The sequence below is a fragment of the Myxine glutinosa genome, chromosome 2 (genome assembly GCF_964187855.1).
Source record: "Myxine glutinosa chromosome 2, kmMyxGlut1.1, whole genome shotgun sequence".
Classification (NCBI taxonomy): domain Eukaryota; kingdom Metazoa; phylum Chordata; class Myxini; order Myxiniformes; family Myxinidae; genus Myxine; species Myxine glutinosa.
In genome coordinates, this window is record NC_136262.1 from 94893063 (window position 1) to 94914468 (window position 21406).

Genomic DNA, 21406 nt, shown 5'->3' on the forward strand with positions numbered 1-21406 from the left:
GACAACTAGGACATCTTGCTAGTTATTCTTAGTCTATGTCAGTTAAGGACTCGTTTCCATTAATTCTGACCCTTCGTTGCACCAGAATGTGATTGTATGGCACCGTTAGGAAGTTTAGGACCTCCCAATACCTCCCCGCAGCTCTTCCTCACGGTTCAGCAACAACAACAACAACAACAACAGCAACGGCAGCGGCGTGCACAGGGAGTGCGCGTCCTCACTCCGGCTTGGTTGGTATGGGGTGTTGGGAGGGCACGAGGCCTTCCCAACGAGCCGCCATCGAACATGTGCTCGACGGGGTTACCAAATAGGGGCTCCCTGTCAGCTCCTCGTCAAGGGCGGAGCCCGGTAACCCCCGCACCCAATGGAAGCGGCGGACCGGCCCCAGGGGGGCGGAGCCAACCAGCCGAGGGTGTGTCACTCCCCGCTGAGCATGCGCAGGAAGAGGGAGGTGACGTCAGATGCGCGCTGAGCTTGAAGCAAGAGAGACGTCCCTTCCGAGCGCTGTGACACCTCCCTGCATCTCTTGGACCGTGCTTGATCCTGTCCCCGAGCCAAGGTGCACCTTGTGCTATCAACCTACCTGTCCATTCCTGCCATCAATCCCTGTGTAAGTCTACCTTGTTCCGTTTGTCTGTGGTCTGTCGGGGATAAGATAAGACTGTAATTAAGTGCCTATCTCTTCTGTGTCTTTACCTCACTACCTTGTAATCTACCCCCTTTTCTCCACCACTGTAATTATACCCTCCTCCGGAGGTCTTGAGAACTGTACCCCTTGCGTCGTTTCATCTATCCCAGTCGTTGTGTCCTTTCCATCATTGATTTGGCATAGCGCGATTTGGTCAACGTCTGGGTGGAATCGGGTGAGTTGGGGAAGAATCGGGGGAACTGTTAGGTCACGGCAATACCACCGCTCGGTAAATAACATCTTAACCGCGTCCGTAACAGTATGTACGCACCTATATGCTGGACTTGCTTGCTTTGCCTATTGTTATCGGTCTTTCCCATGTAATACCCCGATTCTGATGTCTATTGCATGAATGTATTTTACAGGATGTTACCACAGATCTAAATGATATTAAACCAACCTACGGGACAAGTCGTGTGTGTGGATGATTTTCACGACATTTAATATCATTTAAGATATACGAAATGGCGGGGCACAAGATGATCGTTGTACCGATCCTCGACGCCGACTCACAAGCCGAGGAGTCGGGGTCGGAGTTCACTCACTGGCTCAAAACGCTGGAGAACTATTTCGCAGCTCAGGAAACTGAGCCCACTGCCGGGGTGAAACTGTCCGTGCTACAGTCGAAGGTTAACCACCGCGTCTACAGGTGCATCCAACGATTTGCGACGTACGCTACTGCTCTGGCTGAGCTAAAGCGAATATTCGTAAGGACACGGAACCCGGTTTACAACCGGCACCAGCTCTCTCAGCGGCGACAACAACCAACGGAGTCGATCGATCGCTACGCACAGGAGCTGCGCCACATCCTTGCGGACGGCGCACAGGAGGTGCGGACTCGCGAGCAAGTTCAGGATGACCTTCTCCGAGATTCTTTCGTCTCTGGGGTCAGCTCTGTGGGCTTGAGGCTCAGGCTCCTGGAGACCGCTGACCTGACGTTCACGGAGGCCCTACGGTTGGCTCACGTCTTTACGGATGCCCGTGAACAATCTACCGCTTATGACCACCCACGAGTCATGGCGGGGACTTCTCAACTCGAGTGACCGACCGAGGATACGGGAGCGGACTCGACTACGGCCGAGTCCCTGGCTGCTCCTGAGGCGGACTCGGATACCGGCCTGACTGCTGCTACCGCTGCCCGGCCACGGCCAGAACGGTACGCGAAGTGTTATTTTTGTGGCAACCGGCAGCATCCCAGGTTAGAGTGCCCGGCTCGGGAGGCAATATGCCATCTGTGCTCCACCAAGGGCCACTTCGCGAAGGTCTGCAAGAAGTCCGCGCGAGGCACGCGAGCCCGCGCGTCCTTGAATGGGCTTATCGCTGAGCCAACGGACCGGGCACCGAGCGGAGCGCCCCGCCCGGCCTTGATGTGCGTATCCCCTCCTCGTGGGCCCCTGGCTGCACACTCGTCCTTGGTGGGGGACATCGGGCCGCCCAAACAACTGGCGCGACCACGACCGGCCGCGGAGCGATCGGCCTTGGCTGGCGTCCGAACGCCCACCTCAAACAAGCAACAAGGTACTGCTTTGAAAACTCCTCTGGATTCGCAGCGAACGCTGCACGTGACTCGAGCGCCATCCGACGGCGGCTTTGACGAATTACACGCTATTGCTCCAGCTCATGAAACGGTGAATGGCAGTGATCCTCTACGCGTGACTTGAGCGCCCTCTGATGGCGGCTCTTACGAATTACACGCACTTGCTCCAGCACGGCCAACTATGCGCTTGTCACGAGGGTCCTCCACGGACTGCCCGAACGACCGGAAAACTGCAGCCGGTGTGGGATCCACTCGCGGAGCGCGATCTTCTCGCTTGGATGGCACAATACCTGCCGGATCTTCCGGCCTTGCTCAGGCCATCATTCCGCTCAAGGTCGAGGGCGTTTTTGCGCAAGCCTTAATCGACACGGGGTCTACGGATAGTTTTATTGATCAACGACTCGTGCGTCAACATGGGTGGCCGGTTCTCGGGACTACACGACGGATATTCATGGCCTCCCAAGGACTTCGGCTGAGCACAAAAGGGGAATGTCGATTGAAACTTGTGATAAAGGGACGCATGTTCCCAGACGTGCATCTCATGGTATTACCTGCGTTATGTGCTGACGTTCTGTTCGGACACTATTTCCTTAAGCGACATGGACGTTTGGAAATGGACTTCGGTGGGCCGGACACGCTTGCTGTGTGCGCCCTCGCTAAGATGGACGTGGAGCCTCTCTCGCTGTTCCCCAACCTGACCACTGATTGTACTCCTGTAGCCGTAAAATCGCGGCGCTACTCCCGCGCAGACGTGCAATTCATCACGGAAGAAACGGCCCAGCTCTTAAAGGACGGTATTATAGAACCCAGTCGGTCGCCGTGGCGGGCCCAAGTCTTAGTGGTGCGAAGTGAGGCCCATCGCCGGCGCATGGTAATCGACTACTCACAGACGATTAATCGTTTTACACAGCTGGATGCCTACCCCTTACCGGGGATGGATGCCCTGGTACGTCAGGTGGCCCTGTACTCCGTTTACAGCACTCTCGATCTGCGTAGTGCGTATCATCAGGTCCCCATCTCTAGGGCTGATCGCGTCTATACAGCCTTTGAATCGGGTCAACGGTTGTACCAGTTCACTCGACTCCCTTTTGGGGTGACAAACGGGGTCTCATGTTTTCAGAGGGCTATGGATGACCTTGTTACGAAGGAGAACTTGACAGATGTCTTTGTCTATCTGGACAATCTTACGGTTTGTGGGTATGACCAGGGGCATCACGACGCTAATCTGAAGCGCTTCCTTGAGGTCGGGCAGAAATATCGCCTAACCATGAATGAGGCTAAGTGTCGTTACTCTCTACGCACGATAGATCTTCTGGGGTACACTGTGACCCATGGCTCTGTCTCTCCGGATAAGGAGCGTCTGCGACCTTTGCTCGATATGGCTCCGCCTAGCGATCGGGCTTCGCTGAAACGCGCTCTTGGGCTGTTCGCCCACTAATCAAAGTGGGTGCAAAATTTCTCCACGAAGCTCCACCCCAGTGTGGCCTGCGACACGTTCCCCATGGGCCCGGCCGCCATGGCGGCCTTCGGGGGCCTTAAGGCCGACATCGCTGGCGCCGCCGTAGCGACGATTGACGATAGTGCATCTTTCGTCTTGGAAAGTGATGCCTCGGATCATGCGATAGCGGCGACTCTCTCCCAAGGGGGGCGCCCTGTGGCTTTCTTTTCGCGGACTCTCACCTCCGCTGAGCGGAGGCATTCGTCTGTCGAAAAGGAAGCGTACGCGATCGTCGAATCAATTCGGCGATGGCGGCCGTACTTACTCGGGCGATGTTTCCAAATCGTCACGGACCAACAAAGCGTTGCGTTCATGTACGACACCTTACATGCTCAACGCATTAAGAATGAGAAAATCACTCGCTGGCATATCGAACTCGCCGACTTCTGCTACACCATCAAATACCACCCGGGGAAGGATAACCTGGTCGCCGACGCCTTATCGAGGCCGGCCACCTGCGCGGGGGTTGTAACTTTGGAGGGACTGCGCACTTTGCACGGCACTATGTGTCATCCCGGGGTGGCGCATTTTGTGCGCAGTGGTAATCTGCCGTACTCGATTGAGGACATCCGCCGGATCTGCCGTGACTGCACTATCTGTGCGGAACTCAAACCGCGTTTTTACAACCCTCCTTTGGGGACGCTGGTTAGGGCTACTAGACCGTGGGAGAGATTGGCGATGGATTTCAAAGGGCCGCTGCCGGTGTCGAGTAACTCTCGTTAGCTGCTCACTATCGTTGATGAGTATTCACGATTCCCCTTTGCTTATACTTGCGGGGATATGACGGCTGTCACGGTTATAAGGTGCCTGCAAAATTTGTTTTCTATGTTTGGGTATCCGGCCTACGTGCATACCGATCGGGGTGCGGTGTTCCTGTCTCAGGAGGTGAGGGGATACTTGCTCCAAAATAATGTCGCTTCGAGTTACACCACCCCGTACCGGCCCCAGGTGAATGGGCAGATCGAACGCTTTAATGGGATTATATGGAGGGCCGTCATGCTAAGCCTCAGGACCCTCGGCCGGGGCCTCGATAAATGGGCGTGGTCGCTACCTGCAGCTCTAAACTCGATCCGGGCTCTCCTATGTACAGCCACCAACCAGACTCCTCACGAAAGACTGTTCCACCACCCTAGAAGCTCGGGTAGTATCCAATCTTTACCCAGCTGGCTCGCTGAGCCGGGGCCGGCCTATCTCAAACGAGCGGTTCGCACTAGCAAGTACGACCCCTTTGTTGATAAGGTGCGGGTACTCCAGGCTAATCCCGAGCATGCTTGTGTGATAACGGCAGATGGACGCGAGTCTACTGTCTCTGTACGCCGTCTCGCCCCTTGTGGGGTCGACGACAGGGATATCGACGAACCAATCTACGAGTCTATGGACTCTACCAAAGCTTCCTCTATGGGACTACTGCCGACACTTCCGTCGTCGCCTACTCCCTTGCCTGATGGCTCTGGGGTGCCCCCTCCGACACCTAACTCCGACGGTTATTCCGACGCGGGGGACTCCGGGCTTGGGGACGCCATACCCGGTAGTCTCCGGACACGAGCTGGCAGGGTAGTTCGCCGCCCCGACCACTACGGGTGGACCGATTGACGTGGAATGACGTACCCCAATCGATTCTTGCTGACGCATGCTTGCGACCTGCCTAGCGGCAGTATAGTTTTAATGGTGGGGAGAATGTAGTGAAATTATACTGAAGGTGAAGGAGAACCCGGGAGTGCTCGCTTATCCCACTAAAGGGGCGTCTATAAGACCCGGGACGACCGCGACGCAAGGCCACTCCTGCGACATTTACTGAGACATATAGTCCTGTAGTCTTGAATGGTATGTACGCACCTATATGCTGGACTTGCTTGCTTTGCCTATTGTTATCGGTCTTTCCCATGTAATACCCCGATTCTGATGTCTATTGCATGAATGTATTTTACAGGATGTTACCACAGATCTAAATTATATTAAACCAACCTACGGACAAGTCGTGTGTGTGGATGATTTTCACGACAGAGGTATTAAAGATCAAATCGCAAATCCAGGGTGGATCGAGGAAAAAGCAAGGGAATATCAAAGGAGAGTGTATCTGTGTTTTACAGATTATAGTAAAGCCTTCGATTGTGTTGATCATGAATTGATCATGGATTATGCCGAGAGAAAAGGCGATGTCGGAGCACCTGATATGTCTGATTAGAAGCCTGTACACTAAACAAGAAGATACAGTAAGAACAGAGCCTGGAGAGATAGAATGGTTTGGAATTGGGAAAGGGATCGGACAGGGGTGCACATTCTCCCCTAACTTGTTTAATCGGTATAGTGAGCACATCATGAGCAAATCAAGCTTGGATGATGTATGGAGGATGGAGTCGAGATTGAAGGAAGATGTATCAACAACCTAAGGTATGCTGACGATACCACTGTGTTGGGAGAAAGTAAAGAGGACTTGATGAAACTGCTACAAGCCATAAAGGACGTAAAAAAATATTGTCTTCATTTAAACCTAAAAACACTAAAATCTTGTCAGCTGAGACGATTGATGTGTTCACACTTGGAGATGATCACGTGGAAATAATGGAAAGTTTCCTCTTCCTCGGTTCTCAGATTGAAGTGAGCGGTGAATGTGGAGTAGAAATTCATAACTTTGAGGTTAACTGGATGGTTAACTTTGAGGAGAACAGCTATGTCAGGATTGGCAAAGATCTGGAAAGATGGTGATGTGACAATACAAACCAAGAGGAGGCTGGTGAATGCTCTGGTTCACCATTGGTGTCTCCAATCTGGTATTTCCAGGTGTGATGTATGGATGTGAATCATGGACAGTGAAAAAGAAAGAAAAGAAGAAGAGTGACTATTTTGAAATGTGGTGTTGGAGACTAATATCAAAAACTCCATTGTCTGCAAGAACAACAAACAAATCAGTGCTGGAATATATGAGACCACCATGTACATTAGAAGTGCTGATGTTAAAACAAAAACGGTCACACTTTGGATACATCATGCATGCAGAACACGAAAGTCTAGAGAAGTCAACCATGCTGGGTTCGGTCGAGGGAAGAAGAGGAAGAGGCAGACCTTCTTTGCGAGGGATGGATGGGGTAAAGGCTTCCAACTGTCTTTGCCAGAGCTTTGGGAAGCAGAGCAGGATAGGGATGTTTGGAGAAATCCGATCATGAATGTCACCAGAAGTCAGGCACAACTTGACGGAACTAGATAACTTGATGATCGTGTTTTTGAGAAAACTTTACAGTACATCATAAATTTTCAGAAACAAAACGAGAGAAAGAGAGCAGACAAGTGAAAAGTATGTACAAATAAGAGCAGAAAGACATGAAACAAGGAGAGATGATAACCAAATGAAAAAAGGAAAAAGAATATACAATACAGAGGGATACAATAGATAGAGAGAGACAGAGACATGATGGACATTGGCGACATGTCTGATATGTGAGGCCGAAGAGAAAGGCACAGTTCAATGTCCTTCTTTCCATCACAAGTCACAGTCTATATCCAATGGCCAGATGTGCTTACACATGGATACTGCATTCCCATAAGGGCATTCTATAGCATAGTATCTGGAAACAAATAGCCTTTCATGTTATGGTAAAAGTAATAGAAACACATGATTATGAAGCAAATGTTCTCTCATGACCTTCCAGTTAGATTCGGTGTCCTCCATAAACATCAGGCCTTCCTGAATCTGTGCACGCATCTCATAAACATGTGCAAGTGCATGGGTTGCCCAGCCGTCCTTGGGATTCAACTCGAGGCCCTGCACACAATGCATGATCCACATGATACACACACAAGGAAATTAGACACAGAAGGACTCCATTCGGCTCATCATGCATGCGCCACATCAACACCAGGCCAGTTTATATAAATGCTTTTTGAGTTTTTTGTCTTTCTTTCTTTCTTTTCGTTGGAGGGAGGAGGAGTGTAGCGAATGAGATCCTCCAATTCCTCAGGCTCATTGTCGAAGCCTTCCCATCCCACCTTCCATGCCAACCCGGCAATTGTCCCATCTCATCTTCAACTATCATACCCTTCTTACCACCCATGGTACATTGAATCCTGTGGTGAGGTAGTTGTTCTGAAACAACTTCCTTTCCCTTCTCGGAAAGGAAGCCCGATCGAAGGCAATCTCAGCTCATTCCACGAAACAAAGCCCGCCTTCTGGCGTTTGTGCCAGCCACCTAATCAATTTGGTTGGTAGGAATCCTGTTTGTTAGGTTGCTCTATTATCTTGTTATTGCTTTATTGTTCGCTTGATTTTCAACGGAGGGTGAATGTGGTGAAATATGATGTAATGTCTCGAGCTGGAAGAGAAGGTTCGGTCGGAGGGCCGACCTTGAGGGAGCTTATATAAGACCGGACTGCTCGGTCTCGTGGCAGTTCTGTTACCTTATTGCCAAGAGACTATTGGGATTAACAGGTACATAATTGCTTGCTTGCAGGGGGAGTGGGGGAGGGGGGGGACTTGGAGGAGATGTTTGTTTGAGTGCTTCCTTTGTAGTGCTAATGATTGTGCTTTATTTTGTGTTGTAGGATGAGTGGAGATATAGTTCAATAAAACCTCATTACTTGAAAGAGTTCTGAGTTTTGATTTACAACAATCACTCTTCCTTCCAGGTCTTCAAGACAGCTCTTCACCACAATCTCACATCATCACCCATCCATGATCTTTTCTACCTCCATTAATCCCCCTTTCCACCCCAAAGCCCACCTTCTTCCAAACTTCCAGTTTTTCCTTCCTGAGAGTTTTCTTCCATGTCCATATTGTTCACCCCATGTGTCCTCCCCTACCCCTCATTCTTCCTACACTCATTATTTGTCCAAGTCTCCCTCTATTTTGTCCATCAACACTGCTGTTTGTGTTTACACCATGTTTATACTGCTCTTTTTGTTCTGTTGCTTCCTGGTCCATTCAGCGTCCCCCCTCTCCTACAAGCCTCAATCTGCATATAAAAAACAACTCTCATTGCAATTTTTCACCAAACATGATTGATATCAACAGTGTAACATTTATATTTTTCACAAACTCCAAATCTATGCAACATTCAACCATCACAACTGTTTCAATTGTAGATAACTCAAAAAGGGAGTGATCTTCCACAGGATGCTGTATTCATTAAACTAGCAACGGTACCCGCCCTGCGGGCGGGGCTTCAATTGGGAAGCCCAAATGAAAAGGCAAAATATCAGAAATTTAAGGCTTTTTTATTTTAAACGATTCATATAAACATCCGTTGAATCATATCACACGCAAATCATCAAAATCTAAACAGTACATAACACCCATTTTGAAAAAAGATCGAATTCGGCAAAACGGAAGCGGCCGCTACACGTCTTTCTCAGTCGCACGTTTATGTGTGAAGAGTGCGCGCTGAATCTGTAACACGGAAGCGGCCCTACATGTCTCTCAGTCGCACGTTTATGAGTGAAGAGTGCGCGCCGAATCTGTAACATGGAAATGGCCGCTACATCTGTTTCTCAGTCGCTTTGCACACGCTGCCGTGTTACTTCGGAGCCGCACGTTTATATGGGAAGAGTTCGTCAGGAGTCGATCTACTCTCTCCTGATACGTAGAATTTCAACAGAAGCCACATCACTGTTCATATCGGTAAATATTATTCAATTTTTTTTTGGAAAAACTTGAAAATTGGAAAACTTGGAAAACTTGGAAAAAGAATATTTTTTACTCCAGGGGGTCATAGGATTACCCACCCAAAATATCGTTGTGATCGGTTCAGCCGTTTTTGCGGTACCTTCGAACGGACAGACAGACGGACGGACAGACATTTGGTGAATTATAGTAAGATAAAGGCTGCAACATTGGTATGCCTGCATTAAATTTATATTTATTTTGTAGTCTTACCTTCTTGGCTTGTTTCTCTGCTTCATCAAAGTGATTTGTTTCCACCAAACCAAATGCATATATCCCTTTTAAATACCTAGAAAAATAATAATGACAGCTGAAATTCCCAGTATAAAAAGCACAGCAGTCCCATTAAATGTTTATGACGACGTTTTTAGAGAGCTCAATAACAGATTCAAGATTAAATAAAACAGTGATTGCATACCTCCGAGCGCATACCTCCACCAGGTTGAACAGTTTACGTTTTGTATCCCACTGATAGGCCGGATCTGGATCCGTACTTTAAACAGAATCTATCGACTTGTTCTTGTAACCTACTAGACTAGGAATATAATCTCAAAAAATTACATGAGGGGTAACTGTTTGTTACAAGCTGTCACCCATGCTAGGATTGAACCATGACACCTCCTGAGCAATATTAGCCTGGATGACACTTGATATTTTGATTTGGGACCTCACAGTGGGTTATTTTGTGAAAAAGGTCAATCGCGAAATATCAGATTTTCTCGAAAATACAAAAATGTCAATAAAATGACCAATAATTCAGTTACAAACTTATGTTTGGTGTCAAAATGAGCAGAATAACAATACATATTGTAAAAATATTGGTTTATACTATAATATCGGGAAATTTTACAAAGAATGGCAAAAAATACAAAAAAATGCCGAATAATTATTTCGGTTTCACCATAAACATATAACAAAAATTGCAATAACTTCACAAATAAACATCCCATGCATATGTTTTAGGTATCAAAATCATTCATTATTATTCCCTCACATAACAGTAACAGACAATTGGTTTACAACTGTGAATAAGACTGATTAATTACAACAAACATAACCCACCCCCCATAAATGTTGTTGCAACAGTCGGCTGTACCATGGTTTAACGATCGTTACATTCCCACCACAGCGTACGATTTGCTTTGCTTTTTTCATTACATATTTCTTGTTTATTCATTTTCAAATCGTAATGAATATCTATACAAATATAATATCAATTAAATATACATAATCCGTACATATTTGTACCATAACCACTAACCAGTTTGTGATATAATATATATCTAATGTTGCCAAAAGTTGTTTGTTTTGTTAATCATGTTAAATAATCTTGGCTTATCAAAATGGTGTCGGTTTTAGCTTCTAGATCTAACGTATTTTTCTTTTGAACAGGTGCTGATCAGCAGTGGCGTCATGGAACCAGCAGCACACATACAGCCGAGAAAAAGAGGCATGGACACTAATTGGAACATTTGCTTTATATGTCAGAAACAGTCTAACAAACCAACTAGAAAGCTTGGAAGCAACGGACTGGAGAGAGTGCAGCATGCACTGAGTGAGCGCAAAAAATACCAAGACTATGCAAGGTGGGACGTAGTGGAGAGATTGGAAGCTGCAAGTTTTCAATCTGTATCTGGTGACACTGAATTTGTTTATCACAAAGACTGTTATGGCACTTTCACAAGTGCTATGCATCTCAGTAGATTGAATTTTTTTTTTGAAACTAAGACCTCCTGTGCAGAGGAGGGTGCTTCGACCAACGCGGGCGACCAAGCCTCTCAGGTACTGCGAAGCAAGGCCAAGGCATTGAACACGGACCTGTGTGTTTTCTGCCAGCAAACGTCCAAAGACAAGACCCGACTTGCAGCATCCCTGTCATTCTCTAAAAAGCTGCTTCTGGCCGCTCAGACTGACCCTCTCTTGAGCTGCAGATTGGCTTGTGTGAACGACCTCGTAGCTGGAGATGTACGGTACCATCTCAAATGTTATGTCAACTTCACACGAAAAGCTGGCCGTGAGCATGATCCAATGATGCAGCCAAACCCTAGGGAGATTTGTCTGAAAACTGTCGCACATGAGATTTCTATTGGCATCACCAAGGGAGAAATATACAGCATATTAGATGTGTGGGAACGATACTCTGAATTGATGGCTGAATGTCAGGTTGATGCTGGAAGTTACAAGCAACACAGGACACATTTCAAGTACAAACTACAAGATCTCCTTAAAGGAGAAATCGACTTCGTTCCGCAACTTGACCCACAAAAAGCACAATTGTTGTTCCCCACCGTACCAGCGCGAATTGTTGTACAGGCCTTGAAAGAGACAACAGATACAATAGATGATACAACCTCTGAAGGCTACGAGCATGATTTGCGTGCAAGTCAATTTGTAGATCAGGATATGGAGCAGGTCTTAGCATTACACCACACAGCTCTACGTATATGAGCAGATATATGAGACTCGCCCTCTTATAACGACTGTTCCTCTGTCAACGCAGACAACGCAGCTAAAATTATTCCCGAGAGTCTCTTCATGTTACTCAGTGTACTTCTGATAGGCGAGCCAGGAGAAACAGAAGTTGATGACACAACAAGGATGTTATCTCTCAGTATAGCCCAAGATGTTGTACATGCCGTCTCCAAAGGGAAAGTGCTGACACCAAAGCATGTTGGGCTAGGAATGACCCTTCACCAAGCAACTCGTTCCAAGGACCTGGTGAACATATTTCACAAGGCCGGACACTGCATCAGTTACAGTCAAGTTCAATGTGTAGATACCACACTAGCGCAGCACGTACTGGACAACTCAACGAAAAAGGATCAGTTTCCTGTCCCACCAAACCTTGTCGAAGGCCGGTTTCTCCAATTTTCTGCTGATAATATCGATATTATAGAAGAAACCCTCGATGGGAAGGGAACATTCCACGCAACGCAGGTGATTGCTTTCCAGAGAGGGGCGTCACGACACCACAGTGGACAAGCACTGCAAATGGGACAAGCAAGGTCACTCAAGGTACCAGCGGAGCTACAGCAGCTTACGCCTGCACCAGACTGTGGTGCACGTGCCCAGCCACGATTTGACACAGAAGTGAAGACTAATAGCTACACACCAGACCCAGACATGAAAAAGAGAGCAAACATCAAAGACCTTTCGTGGCTTCTTGTCCGACATTACAGCAGTCCAAATCAATCAGTTCCAGCATGGACAGGTTTCAATCAATGCGTCATCAATGATACACAAGAAACAACAACCGTGGGTTACTTACCTATCATCAATGCTCCGGCACATGAGAGGGACACCTTGTGGACAGTTATACTTCGTTGCTTACGAATCACACAGGAGCTGAACCCTGGCCAGTCCACTGTATTGACACTGGATGAACAACTGTATGCGAAGGCAAAGGAACTGCAGTGGGAGAATCATGACACATGTAAAACTCTCTTTCTGCATCTGGGGGGTTTCCACATAGCCAAGAACTTCATGAGAGCCATTGGGCAACACTATGCAGATTCTGGCCTTCAACAGATATGGTCCGAAAGTTTGGTGTATGGCGAGAACACAGCCCAAAACAACATGATGGCGGAATCATCCAACCGCACGACCAGAGCCCACAAGCTGACAGTGGAGGCACTCTGGCAGATCATGTGGCCACATTTCCTCGCATGGGCACAAGATCAAGGGGTCGGAGAACAAGAACTACAACAACTGTCGGAAGAAGTAGCACAATCTTTGGATGGACTTGGGGATCTTGAACAAACCAGTAACCCACCTGAAGCATTGGGCAAACTGGAGGAAGCAGTGAAGGATGCGCATCTCCTTGAACTCCTGGAGCAATATGACAAAACCTTATCTCCAACAGGTCTCTATTGGAGACACTACATTAAAATGGTATTGGTCTTGCTGCAGTTCATACGTGCAGAATGAACCGGAGACTGGCAGATGCATAAGTCAGCATTTATGGCCATGCTGCCTTGGTTTGCTCACTACGACCACACAAACTACACACGCTGGGGAGTGATATATGGTGCTGATATAAGTCAACTAGACAGTTCACATCCAGACGTCTACCAACAATTCATGGATGGTGACTTTGTTGTGAAATCAACACGCAAGAGCTTCAACCAAATTAGCACTGATCTTGCACTGGAGCACGTTAACAAAGTCGGGAAAGTCGCTGGTGGTCTGATAGGAATAACTCGAACAGACAGTGCAAGGGACAAATGGTGCCTGACATACAACGAGCGAAGCCAAATTGTTGACGAGACCACTTCAATGTTTGGCATGGCAATCGATGACACAGAGTATGCACCATCTGCGTACAAAGATGTCGGTCCAGCAAGAATAAAGAGGGACAGAGAAGATGTTCAAAAGCTACAGGAACAGTTCTCATGATTCCAAATATTTGACAGTGAGAGCAACTTAGGCGACGAGTTGACCTGTCTGATGACAATGGATGTTGCCCCTGAAAACATCAAGGATGCTTTACTGACCGCTGAAACCCATGGAGAATCAAAGATCAAAGAATTTGTGGAATCACGGATTTGCAAACAAGACGTCGGCTTTCATATAAAATTGAAACAGTCACAGAGTCCTACACTGACGACAATGTACACACTAGAAAAGATGAAGGATGCTAGTCAAAAGCGTCAAACCATCAAAGCAGACAGGCTTCTGTTCCAGCGGCTTCTTGTGGCACAGGACTCCGGACGTGATATAGACCTTAAAAGTATTCTGAGTCATGAACTAACACCGGTACCACTCTCATTGGCAGACACGGCAGGAAGCCTACGTCCTACGAATAAAGCTGCGCTCGGGAAGATCTTGGAGGGTGGAGTAACTGTCGAGGTCCTGCCAGTGTCTTCGCTTAAGACATGTTTTATCATAGATGGTCAGGCATTGGTACAAGCCATTGGAAAACCAACGGGGGCAAAGTCATTTGGAGATCTGGCTGATGGCTTCAATGCATCAGTGTTCAGTCATTTCAATCAGCACTGCTCAAGAGTCGATGTGGTTTTCGATCGATATCGTATGACATCAATCAAGTCTGGGACCCGGGAAAGGAGAGAGGGGCGAGTACGTTCTATCCGGCGCAAGATCAACAGCAGAGAGATTCCACTCCCTGCCAACTGGAAGCAGTTCATGGACTTACCAGAAAACAAGGCAAATCTGACCAACTTTCTCAGCGATCAAATGATGTTGGAGGCAAAAAAGAGCCGACACACTTGTGAGTCGATCACTGCAGGTGGGTTTGAGGAAGAAACCAAAGTAGCATCGTCACTGGGGTCTGATGTTGAACAGCTGCAATCATCTCACGAGGAGGCCGATACACGTATAATAGTGCATGCCAAGGCGGCCTATATGGATGGATACGAACGGATCATAGTCTCGTGCAGGGACACCGACGTATTGGTACTGCTCACAGACTTCGCGGGACACTTAAGTGGAGAGCTCTGGATGAGAGCTGGCACAAGGCAGCAACGGCGTTATGTGGCTGTGCACGACATACAGTTGACACCGACCATGCAGTGTAACATCCTGGCGTACCATGCGGTTACAGGATGTGACACAGTCAGTCAACCAAGTGGACACGGGAAAAAGACGACATGGAAGGTATTCCAGCAACACGGAGCATTGCTTAATGACCTCGGACGTGGCACACTGTCAGAATCCACCATACGGAGTGTGGAAGAGTTCTTCTGCCGCATTTACTCACCAGCTTCAGACGAAACTAACATCAACGATGTGCGATACCGCATGTTTCAAAAGGGCACCAAAGACCAAGAAAAGCTTCCGCCAACTCGAAAATGTCTTGAGCAACACATCAAACGCGCACACCACCAGGCTCAGGTGTGGTACCAGGCAGATGTACCAATCCCTGAAATCGAGTCGCCCATTGGAAGTGGATGGTACGAGAATGCTACGAGGAGACTACACCCACACGTCAGTGTGGACGATCCTCTGCCAAACGAGTTCACAGACATAGTCTGCTGCAAGTGCAAAAATTGTGCAACTGCCAGATGCTCTTGTAGGGCCAAGAACTTGAAGTGCATAGCTGCATGTACCTGTAATAACGGAGTGTGTCACAACCCATACAGTGTGGCAATTGAAATGGCCTCTGAGTGACTTAAACACGACATTCTTTTATTTCATTTCATGTACATGTAAACTTGCACATATGCAATTAGCAGCATTTTCAGTCCATGGTTACTTGTTTATATGACATCAATATCATGTTCTTACAAATATTACCGGTCAGCGAATCTTAAGTTTCACTAAGGGGGTGGGTTATGTTTGTTGTAATTAATCAGTCTTATTCACAGTTGTAAACCAATTGTCTGTTACTGTTATGTGAGGGAATAATAAAATGAATGATTTTGATACCTAAAACATATGCATGGGATGTTTATTTGTGAAGTTATTGCAATTTTTGTTATATGTTTACGGTGAAACCGAAATAATTATTCGGCATTTTTTTGTATTTTTTGCCATTCTTTGTAAAATTTCCCGATATTATAGTATAAACCAATATTTTTACAATATGTATTGTTATTCTGCTCATTTTGACACCAAAAATAAGTTTGTAACTGAATTATTGGTCATTTTATTGACATTTTTGTATTTTCGAGTAAATCAGATATTTCGCGATTGACCTTTTTCACAAAATAACCCACTGTGAGGTCCCAAATCAAAATATCAAATGTCATCCAGGCTAATATTGCTCAGGAGGTGTCATGGTTCAATCCTAGCATGGGTGCCATCTTGTAACAAACAGTTACCCCTCATGTGATTTCTGGGCCCCTTTTCATATAATTAGCCTAGTCTATACCCAAATCATCCACGAAGTTTTGGCACAATCCGTCCACAACTTTGTGGAATATCATCATGCGCTGACATACCCTTTTTTGGCCCCATGTCTCAATGGTGAAGAATCACTTTTAAAATTCTCAGATCCAGATCCAGATCCGGATATTCACCAAAATCGAATCTGTTTGTCCTTGGCAGATACCCAACCAGTCCATATTTAACAATAAACGCATCATCATTATCATGCAGCAAGTGAAGGACATACCCAGAAAGTGGGTCTTCTGCGGGCCACGCAGGTAGCACACCAGCAACTGAGTCGAGCATTTTCTGGGACCGTCCCAGATAGAAATGCCCATCATGGGCAAATCGCAGGGCAACTGGGTCTCGTGGATACAAGTTTAAAATATCTTCCCATTCACCACACGCTGCATCAAAACGCCTGTGTAAACAAATGTACAAGGGACTTTTGAAATGTTATACGAATGAGACACAGTATTTGAAGATACAACACTGTTTTCACGTAAATATCATATGTATGTAATAGCTCACTCACTCAATCACTCACTACTACTATATGTTTACACATAATGTTGATCAGACAATCACAAAGAAAACACCAAAAAGAAACGAGAGCGACAAAGAACAAAGTTACTTTGTCAGTTTTGCCCAAACAGCTCTGTGAGCTGCGGCGGATTTCAGTTCATCCGAATGCAGCCCAGTGTCGCTGCAGACAATATTAATCAACGTCAGATTCGGCCGACCAACTCTCCTTTGTGATGGCTTCCAAAGTAGGATGCTATTTGCTGCTTTTTCTTCATGCCGGAGGACATGACCCACCAATCTCAAACGCCTCTTCATCACAACATCAGAAATTTTTGGCAAATTACCATATAGTTCAACGTTTGCGATGTGGTCTTGCCAACGGATGTTGAGTGTTTTACGGAGGAGCTTGGTGTAGTTTCCATCGATTTTACGTGTCGTGCTACTAGTCAGCGTCCACGACTCACACCCATACAGTAAGATTGATTCAACTGTAGCTTTACATAGCCGGATTTTGGTGCTTCGTTGCAGCGGGGCGCGCCATACTTTCTCAAGCTCGTTTGCTGCTGCCCACGCCTGTCCAATGCGGCAGCTGACGTCATAGGCAGTGTTAGTATATGAGCCAAGGTATTTGAAGTCTTGAACTATCTCGAGTACTTCACCATTTGCTGCCTGAGAGTTCGTTGTTCATTCGGTCTACGATGTATGTGCATGTACTTTGTTTTTGAGGCATTGATAAGAAGACAGACTTTGCTGGCTATATTGATTAGTGTCTGATTAGTCATTTCATAGCAGGCAACAAAGTTTAAATTTTGCGTACTCATGTAACCCAAACCAAAAAGTCCAAGAAAAATCACAAAATTGCCATGAAATGTCCATAAAAGGAAATATCATGGAATACGATAGTACCGTACTCCATATGTAAGGATGGCATGTGAAAAAATGGCCGCCCCATTAAATGTGTACCAAATTATTATGCTGAAAAGCTACTACACAGTGAAGTCATAAGCTTTAAAAAGCCATGCCTTTTATTCTCGAACGTTTTCATAACTAACAAGAATGAAAAAGATGCTGGAACACATCCCTAAAGTACCAAATTAGGAGATTGTAAAATCACCAAATTTTTCATCCACCGAACTGCTATGAAAGTATGAGCTTCTACATTATAAGAGAGCCGTTTGTCGGTGTGTCATTGGTTGTTATCTCCAAATGTGGGTTTCAGAAGGTGGAACGGAGCCCTCCCAGGTCTCGATGTATCCACCTTCGTGTGTGTATGTATATGTATGAGTGTGTGCACATATATGCGTGTGTGGCCGTGAGTGTCTGTGGCCCCATTTTCTCAGAGATGGCTGAACAGATCTTCGTCAAACTTTCGAGGTTCATCAGTGAGAGCCTGGGAGTGTTTTAGGTGAAAAAAATTTTTTTTAATCGCTCTACATTGCCTGCACCTCCGTAGCTATGTGAATTTGTGAAAGGTAATGTGTGTGAATATGTGTCCTTATGATATGAAATATAAAATTTCCTTAGTAGGAGTAGGGAAGTGTTTTAGGCACCCAGAAAAAAAAAGGAAAAAAAAAAGGATGCTGTGCAATACCCACTGATACCATTTACATTTTGTATCCCACAGATAGGCCGCGTCGAGATCCGAACCTGAACCAAAATCTAATTGCCTTGTTCTTGTCGTGTAACCAACTCATCCACCTAGTTTTGTCATAACTTGTCCACAACCTTTTGAAATATACTATAAATCATTTTTGGCCCAATTCCTCAATGGTGAAGAATCATCATTATAATAAAATACGCAATTTGGTGTCTGTGTCTGTCTGTCTGATGATTTTTTGAACGCGATACATTACGTCGTTACTTATCCAATTTCAGCCAAACTTGACAGGATGACCAAGGGTTACACAATGAAGGTTGTAGCGCATTAATTTTCCCCCCTCTCCAAGGGGATTTTCTACCCCGAGCAGATTTACCTGCCATGGCCGTCAATGGGGTTGCGTGTTGAGGTGTATATCCATGTTAAGTTAACTTTATCGTGGCGTTTTTCCAAGGCCGCTTCGAATAACAAAACGAACGATAATAGCATAATATTAATGTTATTACAAAACAATATTAACACCAATAATATCCCACCTCCCCAAGGGGTTTTTCCTCCTTGAACAAACGTCGAGTCAACGTTTATAAACAGCTTATCATGGCGATTTCGTGGGAGCAATGGCCCAATGGCCAATTTTACCTCCACCAGAGGTAAAAAATATTATAAACCACAAACACGTATGATTAGCTTTTTAAACAGTCGCTAATGCTGTTTATAACACTAAACAAAGAAATTTGGAGAAATCCCGACATCCGTGAGGGACGTTTTACTTCGAGAACTGAGCGAAGATCTACTGTACTCTATATACCCCACAAGGGTTGGGTAATAACATGACCCTTCCTGCCACTAACATGGCGTTTTTTCGTAGCGAACCTTTGAAACTCGCTCCTGATATTTAACACAAAACTGAAAGGGAGGAAGCCCGGGTTGTGCTCATTTGCCAAGCAGCTAGCTGGCACTTGCCAAGCCAGCCGTTCCTTAACAGTTTTGAATGGAGTGCTTGCTCGAATGCTTAAACCACTTGGTGATCTCTCCACAAGAAACTTGGTAAATGAACACACACCCAATGTTCTGGAGACCCGACCATAGATCGACTGTAATCTATATACCCCAAAGAGGAATGACCCTTCCTGTCGCTCCTGTAGTGAGCAGGTGTACTAGTCATTAAAAACTTTAAAAAGCTCGTATACGGATTTGGATGTTCTCCAAAATCAAATCGATTCGTCCTTATCACACACCCAACCTGTCAACCAAGTTTCATCTGAATCCGTCCTTAATGTTCTGCGATATCCTGCTATGCATCAGTTTTAGCCCTATCACTCAATGGTGAAGAATCACTGTAAAAAATTATCTGATCCGGACCCGGATTCAAATCTTCACCAAAACTGATTCAATTCTTCCTGGTCACACCTAACATGTGCACCAAGTTTCGTCCACAACTTTTTGATACTTGCAAAATCCACCACCATCCTAAAATAAAAAGTTGTCATGGATACATCAAATTGTCCGTTTCATTAAGATGAAAATTGAAGATCTTAATCAAAGCTCAGGTCAATCGGATGAAAATCGATTACTTTTCTGATGAAAATTGATGACTTAGAAGTCAGACCTTCAGTTGACCTTAGACCTTTTGACCTCCCAATAGTTTCCCAATTCAGTGATGCCATATGCAAATCCTGTTCAACGTTCAAGTCAATCGGATGAAAAATGAAGATTTTCGAAATTTGACCTCAAGATGACCTTCGAGGTCAACGTCAAAAGGCCTTTCAGTTGTGACTACCCCTACAACTTGGTAATGTTTAATGATGATCAGTTTAGAATTGTAAGCTGTAGGCGTTTGAAAGACAAACAGACAAATAAACAAGAAATATGTCGTGCATAGCACGATACTTGCGAAATCCCTAAAATAAGTTTTTGGCCCAAGATGACCTCAAAAATAATTGGTGATTTAATTCAGTAACCTGGTATGCAAATCCTCTTCAAATTTCAAGTTAATCGGATGAAAATTGAGGATTTTACAAACTTGGCCTATGATGACCTTTTGGCCTATGTTGATCTTTTGGCCTATGTTGACCTCAAAATACTTGGTAGTTGAATTTAGTGACTAGATATGCAAATCCTCTTCAAATTTCAAGTTAATCGGATGAAAATTGAGGATTTTAGAAATCTGGCCAACATTGACCTCAAAAATAGTTGGGGGTTGAATTCAATAAGCATTTTTTTTAAAGAAGAAAGGGTAAAGATCCACATCAATCTATACAAACCCCAGATGAGATGACAAACAGTAGGTTGCTAGTTTTCGACATGGAAAAATGAAAACACAAAATTAGTCAAGGCCATTTAAACATATTTCTCAAGAATGTTGAATTTGAATCAAAGTGCATCGTGGAAAATTATTAACTCCGACACCAAAGGTGGATGGAGGTTATGTTTTCACCCCTGTCTGTTTGTCTGTCCGTTTGTCCGTGAACAAAATATCTCAAAAAGTTGTCGACAGATTCGGACGAAATTTGGCAGAGATGTAGCGTATGTGACAAGGACGAAATGATTAGATTTTGGTGAAGATCCGGATCCGGCTACTATAATTTTAAAAGTGATTCTTCACCATTGGGCGATAGGGCCAAAAACGATACATAGCAGGATATCTCAAAAAGATATGGATGGATTTGGACGAAACTTGTTGGACAGGTTGTGTGTGTGACAAGGAAGAATTGGTTACATTTTGGTGAAGATCCGGATCCGGATCCAGCTGGTAGAATTTTTTAAGTTAATCTTCACCATTGAGTGATATGGCCAACCAGAAGAAGGTATTCTCTCTACTGAATGCCGTTCAAGTTAAGTGTTGTTTTGGTGGAATTTCAGTGGACTACTATTTATACATTCGTGGAAAATCGTTAACAAGGATTGGTCTATCTTTCACATTGCTGACAGGTCAGTGGTCTATTTGTTTTCTACCACTTCCTTTTTGGTCTTGTGCCCTTTGCAATTTTGTGCTTGTTCCCCCACAGGTTTCTATATGGCACACATGGTCGCCGAGCAACCACCTTCTAACTTTCTTGTGAAACTCTCAAGATACAGAATCA

At 45.5% G+C, this 21406-nt stretch overlaps 1 protein-coding gene across 8 annotated transcripts in view; it reads right to left on the minus strand.

Annotated features, from left to right (window-relative positions):
* Positions 1-21406, minus strand: part of TTC38 (tetratricopeptide repeat domain 38) — a 117274-nt gene that overhangs the window by 52126 nt on the left and 43742 nt on the right. For 7 of the 8 annotated variants that reach the window (XR_010983366.2, XR_013622321.1, XM_068107745.2 and 4 more), the window contains 3 exons: positions 16449-16622; positions 9590-9665; positions 7364-7483 (listed from right to left, as the gene is read on the minus strand). Coding sequence is in view for 5 of the 8 variants with exons in the window: in XM_068107745.2 (XP_067963846.2) it covers positions 7364-7483; positions 9590-9665; positions 16449-16622 (370 nt within the window). In the remaining 3 variants the exon portion in view is untranslated. Of the gene's footprint in view, positions 1-7363; positions 7484-9589; positions 9666-16448; positions 16623-21406 lie in introns of those variants that run through there. The other variant, XM_068107747.2, reaches the window with a different exon arrangement.